Source organism: Phaseolus vulgaris, chromosome 5, assembly GCF_051622355.1.
Source record: "Phaseolus vulgaris cultivar YP4 chromosome 5, ASM5162235v1, whole genome shotgun sequence".
NCBI classification, from domain to species: Eukaryota; Viridiplantae; Streptophyta; class Magnoliopsida; order Fabales; family Fabaceae; genus Phaseolus; species Phaseolus vulgaris.
In genome coordinates this window covers 2,074,190-2,082,653 of record NC_143502.1, presented here as the reverse complement: position 1 = coordinate 2,082,653, position 8,464 = coordinate 2,074,190, and the positions used below count along the sequence as shown (strand labels likewise).

The following is an 8,464-nucleotide window of genomic DNA, read 5'->3' as shown; positions in this document are numbered from 1 at the left end:
GTTTTTAGTTACGGTTGTAGCTACTTTACATATATACATAAGTCTAATTAATTTGAAGGTGTGTAGATTGATGTGTGTATGTAATTCATTGTTAATCATTCATGTAATTATCTCTTTTGAGCTTTTGTACTCTATTCTTATAATCATGGTGTTGTTGAGGCATATAGACTCTTATTTTATGTCATGTTTAAGACACTATTTTTTATAATAACAAACAATATCATGTTTTGATGTATCAAAAGTTTGAGTATGAAAACAAGTTTTAAATGTAATCTAATTTATAAAGTTTAGACAAAAGGCACAATATGCATATTAAGTTCAACCGAAATGTCCAATACAAAAGCTTAGAATTGTGTCTTTATGAGATAGACTTATGAGACACAATATAAGATAACACATTATACATGTGTTTAACACAAGTTTTCTTACACAAGGTTTACATTTAGCAAAGAATATTTGCATGTCAACCATTTCAAGTGACCATCCTTTTATCATTATGTTAATATTTTATATTCTTAATGGATTATTTTTCAATACACTCTCCATTATCTCTATCCCTATATTGAGCTTTAATATTTTTTAAATGATCAATAACTAAAAAATATCTTACATCTCAATTTAAATACATTTATATGAAGGCAGTTTCTTCCTGCACCCCCACATTTTTCTTCCTGCACCCTCACAATGTTGTGCAAAGACAAAATTGTCCCTATATAAAAACTGTACATTTATTATTTTGCATTTCGGATTATAAAATCCGGTAAATTTTTGGATTGACGCTTCCACTAAAATTTTGGATTGGCACGTCCGGTAATCTCTCGGATTGATGCTTCTGGTAACCTTTTGGATTGGTGCTTCTGGTAGTACATGAATGGTAATGTTACAAAATATGCATTTCGGATTCAGAAATCCATAACTGAAATTATTCCAGATCCACCAATTCGTAATAGAAATTAGGTTTCCAGATTCAACAATTTGGAAATCAACAATTTATGCAAACTTTATTTTTGGAATACCCTCTCATCCGAAAAGCAATATAATTCACTTATGGATTGATGAATTCGTAGCACACTCTCAGATCCTTATTTCAAATAAAAAGTAAATATCAATTTTAAGATTTACAAAATTGTGGGGTGCAGGAAGAAAAATATGAGGATGCATTATGAATTCAATTGGTGTCCACTAACAATTTAACACTGTTAACTTATTATAAATATTCTTCACTATAACTTTTAAGATAATTATTATACTAATTAAAAAATTTGTCATGTATAATTGTTAATAATTTGATGATAATATAAATTTATAACATTTTTATTTACATTATTATATATTTTATTTCTTGTAAAGCTATTTATTTATTATGTTTTAATTACGCAATTTATATCCTAAAATATCAATACCCATATTTATAATATATAAGTATAAATTTAATAAAATCGATATACCTTTTAGTTTACACATGTTTTTTTACTTTCTTATCTTTCAACTTAAATAGCTTGACCATCCCACTAATTCCATAAATGCCAGTTACTCCCCTTTCTATAAATAAAAATATTTTTTTTACATTGTTTAAAATTTGCTTAAATATATTAAAATTATTTGAAATCTTAGAATAATAAATAAAAAAATATAGTGATATAACTCTTCCGCTGTAAGAAAATAAAAAATAAAAAATGGTAAAATCATATTCATATTCAAATTAAAACGCGCTAATAACTATATTTGTTTCTTTCTTCTTCTTCTGCAATTTCTCTCTATTCAGTTTCAGCTCAGTGCTCAAAGCTTTCTTCTACAAAACCGAATTCTAGGGTTAGGGTTAGGGTTAGGGTTTTCGTTTTAGTGCAGAGCCATGGAAGCCGCAGTGGTAGACCCCGGTTCCAGCCTCCTCAAAGCCGGTTTTGCAATTCCCGATCAAACTCCCCCCATGGTATGGCGTGAATTCTCACCTGAAAATACGTTTTCCCCTTTGCTTCTATTTTCATTTCTCAACAAAAGTTATGGAATTTGTGTTAATTTTGTGTCCTCCGCCAATGTGGGTCCCTAATTGTGGCTCTTTTGGTTCAGATAATTCCCTCTCAAATGAAGTCAATGCTCGATGATGGGTCAGTGACCGATAACCCAACATTCGACGAGGTTGCCGTGGATCCGGTTTGCCGAGGTTATGTCAGAGATTGGGATGCCATGGAGGATTTGCTGCATTATGTATTGTATACTGGCCTTGGATGGGAAATTGGCAATGAAGGGCAGATACTGTTCACAGATCCACTTTGTAATCCGAAGGTTTGACTTTAGAAGTTTATGCATTTAATTGTCATTAAAAAAATATTACTGATTTAAATATGTCCCGTTTTGTTGACCCTATTTTTAGCTTGTTTGGGACTATATGCCGCATTGAGCACTTGCTAACTATTTTTGGCCCTGTTTGGATGATTTAATTTTTGACACAGTTAGGAATTAAAGCTTATGAAAACAATAGATTGCGGCAGCTGTTTCTATGATAGTTTTTTTTTTGAATTTACTGTATAGAATCGTGCAAACTCCATTCGTACAACAGCATTTCTTGTAGTGTGTATTACTATTTTGCTTATTTTAGACCTGTCGTAGGTTTGACAGTGGAGCTTATTTAACAAGCTTAATTTCAACAAGTACCTACATATGCCTTTTTTATCCTAATAGGGTCTTAATGTGTCTCTGGAGTGTATGCGTGTATATTTGTTATTGTGTGTATATTTACGTTATTAGGAAACAATTGCGTTTCTAGTTTGTGATTTTGTTCAACTACATAATAAGCTTTCTATATGATATAGCATCTGTTGGGATAAACTCCTCCAAAAGCACTTCTCTACAAGAGGAGAATTAGAAAAAAATGAAGCGAGTTTCTCCTTAAGCTAAATCAGTTTATGTATAAGTTAATTTATAGAAGATCCCTTATATTTTCTTGAGTAAAAGATGATTTTTAGCTCATGTTTTCAACTGTAATTACTCTACAATATATATAGAAGTTTTCTTTTCTATTTCTGTAAAGCAGTAGGTATTACTGTCACCGAAGCAGTACAGCTGTCTCTTATAACCTTCTAAGTATATAGGTTAGGTTACAGGTTAGTTAGAGCTCTCTATATACTTGATTGTATTCAGTTAGCTTTGTTACAGATTATTTAGCTATATATACTTGATTGTACTAAATTGCACTTGGGTTAAAAATTCATTTTACATGAATTTCAAATCTCATTCTTTCTATCTCTCAACCTTGATATTATTCATAAAATAATTTTAACATATAGAGAAGCTTATTTCATTTTTTTTTCTTCTCCTAAAAGTTTTTATAGAAAGGTTTATCCAAACATGCCTGTAATTCGTTGTACTTTCCTTGAAATCCAAATTGAGGGTTACAAGTTTGTAGTTCTCTTTAATTTAACTTTTCTTCAATGTTTTCTTTAACAGATGTATATATTACACTTTAATAAATATATATTATTGTTTTCCAGGCTAACAAGGAACAGTTAGTGCAACTAATGTTTGAAACATTCAACATATCAGGGTTTTATGCTTCTGAACAAGCAGTGTTGTCACTATATTCTGTAGGACGTATCTCTGGATGCACAGTTGACATTGGTCATGGAAAAATAGGTATCATATCTGAAAGAATGGGATTTCAAGTTTTGTTTGAATTGTATAAGTAAAAATTATAAAGAAAGATGGTTTATTTGATTTTCTTGCTGTACATCAAGTTGTCTAATTTGAATGTGGTTGTATGTATTATCTCTATCGCATATTCATGTGATATTTGTGCCCCAACAGCTCTATGGTGGGTGACTAGAAACCTGTTGTAGTCAAATCTCAGTATTGCAATGCAGTAAAATAAAAATAATGTATAGTTGCATATCATGTCAGTGGTCAAATATAAATCACTTGGGACTTTGTCTGTCAGCTCTTGAAAGCCAAAAAGTGTCAAAAGGATAACTTAAAAATTGAACTATTGCCTGCAATTGCGTATTCATTTTACCCTGCCTATTCTACGTGCCATCTTTGGTGATCTAATAACTATTGTATGTGCTATCTAAGAGCATGAGTAGAAATCTGAATGTTTCTCTTTCAAAATCTGAGCTTACTAATTGTCCACAACTTGATCTTTTTGGCTTGCCTGATCAGATATTGCACCAGTGATTGAGGGTGCTGTTAACCACATTGCTTCAAGAAGATTTGAGTTTGGAGGTATTGATCTAACTAATTTCCTTGCTCAAGAACTTGGCAAATCCAATCCACGAGTGAATATCAGCATCTCTGATGTTGAAAAAATAAAACAGCTATACTCATGCTGCGCTGAAGATGAATTAGCTTATCAGCAGACTCAAGATTCTTGCCCTGCGGAGACACATACCTTGCCTGACGGACAGGCATGTCTCTTTGTTTCTGATGTTTTTTACTCAATGTTTTTTCATTTACTTATTCCTGTTTCTGATATATTTGATCAGTTCTTCAACCAAGTTTGTTTTACTTTAGATCTGACAATCTTAGTACTAATGGAAAGCAAAATTGAAAGGTGGGTTGAAGAATTGTTTGTGTTAGGGCTTAAGCTTAAGAGGTGAGTCCAACCCAGAAGACTAGTTCATTATGTGGGATAACTGTTGAATGTGGTGGTGGCAGGGGCTTCAAACTGTTGAATGTGGTGGTGGCAGATCTGAATGGGAACAATGACTTTATACCACATAGCAGAAGCTCATCATACTAAGAATAAAAGAAGAGTTAAAAGTTAGGAGCTGTTTAGTTAAATGCAGGAACTAGGAAGAAGATATGTTTTCTGAAATATTCAACTGAATGCAATTTGGTTAGCTGATAGATACCAGAATAAGGAGTCTAGCCTCAATAAGTATTATTGAATGAGAAACAAAGAGCACAAGTACATATACAAATCAATAATCTGAGCAAAATCTCCTCGGAACAAATTCACAGGAACACCACCTCTAATTGACCACCCTATGTCCTGCCTATTTTGTCTAGAATAATCTCTCCAAATAGCAGGTCTTTCTTCTTGCTGACCTACAAATATAACTCTCTCCAAGTCCATGGTATGAAATTGGTTGCCAGATACAGTGTTTTTGGGTTCAGTTTAGTAGTTTGTTTTCCTTTCTGGTTTATTTTGCTCACCTGTACTACCTATGATTGCCATGTTTCTCTACCTTACTGTGTACACTCTCTCATTCTTACTTTAGATCTTCTATATTTTATGACTTGTTGGAATCCTGATTTTTTAATTTGTCTAGGTCATTACAATTGGAAGAGAAAGATATACCATTGGTGAAGCTTTATTCCAGCCATGTCTATTGGGTTTAGAGGCTCATGGTATTATTGACCAGCTTGTTCGTACTATTTCAAATGTGTCATCTGATAATCATCGCCAACTTCTTGAAAATACTGTGGTTTGTGGTGGCACTTCTGCTATGACTGGTAAACAATTATTTCATTAGCTCTGCTGAATCTAGTATACAAGATCCTGTGTTTTCTTTTTCGTTAATATGAGTACAACAGAACTATAATAATAAAATTTTAGTTTAATTATAATCTTAGTCTCAAACTTATGGGGAGTTTGTTGTTGCTTGTTGAAATTTAAAATTGATATTTTTAATTCTTATAAAAAAACTTGTTTTTTGTCTTTTTGTCTAGTGGTTTCTACCAAAATGTCATTACAATGAACTTTGACAGGAAGTTAATCATGCAGTAGGTTATCATGTAAACAACTTATAATTTATTAATTATATAAGTGAAACACTTAGCGATATTCAGGCGAAAAGGAGTAAAAGAAGTTTTTTCCAAATTATTGGAGTTAAAAAGATCAACTCTAAATTTGGGGAACTAAAACTAAACTTATCACAAATTTGAGACAAAACATATTTATACATAAAATTTATCTTGTTCTTTCCTATACTGCTGATGTGTATGAAACGATGAACACAATTTCTCATATTGTGCATTCATAACCAAATAGTAGACAGAACAAAAACTTATCTTGCAACTCGCTCTTCTTGTGCAGTTCTGTATGTGTGGTTCCTTGATGTGCACAAAATGCAGTTTCTATTGCATTGTTCAATAACTTCTTTCATATAGTTGCGTATGGAATTTAGGTTTTCTCTAATTAACAAGGAAATCAATGTCATGTTAGACATCAATTTGTTCAGTATGTTCATGACAAGAGGAGGGTTATCTCAGTAATCTGATCGCTTTTTATGAGAAAGCTAACTGCCAATGTTGCTTCTTACTGTAGGTTTTGAGGAAAGATTTCAGAAGGAATCTAGCCTAAGTTCATCTGCCATTCGACCTACCCTAGTAAAGGTAATTCTTTTGTCAAGTAAATAATCTGACAAGCACATCTCATTGACATCATATTTATGTTAACTTGAGTATTTAATCATTGAAATAGTTTGTTTAACTTTTGTGGTCACTAATTCTTGAAATCTGGTGCGTAATGAAATATGGGATCCATGTGTTGCTAGCTATCCTTGGTTTTCTTTCCATCCCTTTGCAATTCACATGCTTAGACCAATAAACAGTTCTCCGCAGCAATCCCCTGCTCCCTCTCTTTCTGGGGATAAATAGTTGCTGGCTAATCTTTATAATAGTTCGTTGTTATCCCTTAGTTTTGTCCATAAACTTCAATATCGTTATTCATGTTCCAATTTATGTTTCCTCTGATGGGTAATCTCTGGCATATTGCAGCCTCCAGAATACATGCCAGAAAATTTAACCGTATATTCGGCATGGGTGGGAGGTGCCATACTTGCCAAAGTAGTTTTTCCTCAAAATCAACATGTAACCAAGGCAGACTATGATGAAACTGGGCCTTCCATTGTTCACAGGAAATGCTTTTGATGGGATTCAACTGCACAATCTTCTCAAACAGCCAGTTCCTTTTTTACACTTGTATTAGCACATGTGGATAGGCCCTCATTTTGACTTTAGATAATGTAGTGGATATTCTTTAATCATATTTCCGTTTTTAGGTGTCTTCAGTAAAACCCGGCTCTGCCAAAATCATGTATATCGCAGCAGTAGCTGCTTGCATATCTTTGAGCAAACTAATTATTTTGCAGGTTTGCTTGTAATGTTCTTTCCTTGAATACCATTTTTAAAACAGTTATGTGAAAGTTAATAACTCATTTTAAAATACTTAACAATGAAATAATAAATTAAAAAGCTGTACAGGTATAAGAAGCAGTGAGTATGCAAGAGTGAAGAATAATTGTATCTCAACTTTACCAATGAGGACAGCCAATAAAATTAGAACTATAGTCATAATAAGTTTAGTGTATTTAATACTACTAGTCTTGTGAAACCTATGCCCTCTAGCATGCATGCCAAATAATGAGTTGGAAGGCTCATTTTCCAAATCACTAATTGTAAGATTTATAATCCATAAATAAAACATAAATATATACTAACAGACATGTTGAAGCACCTATTCAATATAACTCTAGGAACATGAGATGTACCAGCTATGTTAAAGTTTGTTAGTAGAATAACATTAAAGTCTTTTATGATTAAGTTATTAGATATTTTTTTATTAACAAATTTGGACATCCCAATGAGGCTCGAACTCCAATATTCAACAATCATGTCATCACATGAAAAGTTGTACAAAAACATTAGAAACCTAACTAAACTCATACTTAAAAATAAGTTCTCAAAGAATATATTTAATAAAAACGAAAATTGATACTTATTTGGGAAAAAAATCTAAAAATTAATAGTAAGAAGAATGACACTAATCCACTTAAAATCAACTCTATTATTAATCTCTAGATTTGAACATCAGCAAAGATTTATTTTATATATCATCACAACTTTTAATGCACTTCATCCATATTCCTATAATAAGAGCCCAAGCTACAAATTGAGGTGAGGAAAATTTTTGACAAATACTTTGCAAAATCTCTCTTTCTCCACTTAGAGGAATCTTCTCCAACTAGAGGATTACCTACTGTCTTAAAAAATTGCATAACATTACACTTCTCATTGGAAGGAATTATATTATGCAATAACTTTCATAACGCTAAGAATTTTAATTAGCATGTCAAATGGACTCAACAAAACCATCCAAAGTTTAATTAAATATACCAGGAGGCTGGGAATTAAGCTATGCATGTTTATTAGATATTTGCATTTATAAAGATTATAACATATTTTACTATACTTTATAATAGATTTTTTTTATAATAAAAGGATGTCGACCACTTGAATCGTATTGAATCACATGATTTGATATTTTATGTGTAGTTTTATGGTTAGCTCAACTCTTATTTCTTAGTTTCTTATTAATTAGATATCTAAGAATGTCTATGATTAAATAAGTGTAACTTTTGAGTTATATATAGTGATATTTGGTAGACAACTCCACTTCAAATGGGTCAGTATATAGGTATTGAGTATTTTATATTAGAGTAGCATTATTAAGCTATGCATGCACCAC

The 8,464-nt window shown here is 31.9% G+C and overlaps 1 protein-coding gene across 1 annotated transcript; it reads left to right on the top strand.

Moving 5' to 3' along the window:
- The first annotated feature begins 1,453 nt into the window (after positions 1-1,453).
- LOC137834759 (actin-related protein 7) lies at positions 1,454-7,087 on the top strand. Its single transcript, XM_068642935.1, has 7 exons — positions 1,454-1,930; positions 2,068-2,283; positions 3,489-3,630; positions 4,153-4,397; positions 5,265-5,448; positions 6,263-6,330; positions 6,715-7,087. The coding sequence occupies exons 1-7, from the start codon at positions 1,853-1,855 to the stop codon at positions 6,865-6,867; spliced, it is 1,086 nt and encodes a 361-aa protein (XP_068499036.1). The 5' UTR covers positions 1,454-1,852; the 3' UTR covers positions 6,868-7,087.
- The last annotated feature ends 1,377 nt before the right edge of the window (positions 7,088-8,464 follow it).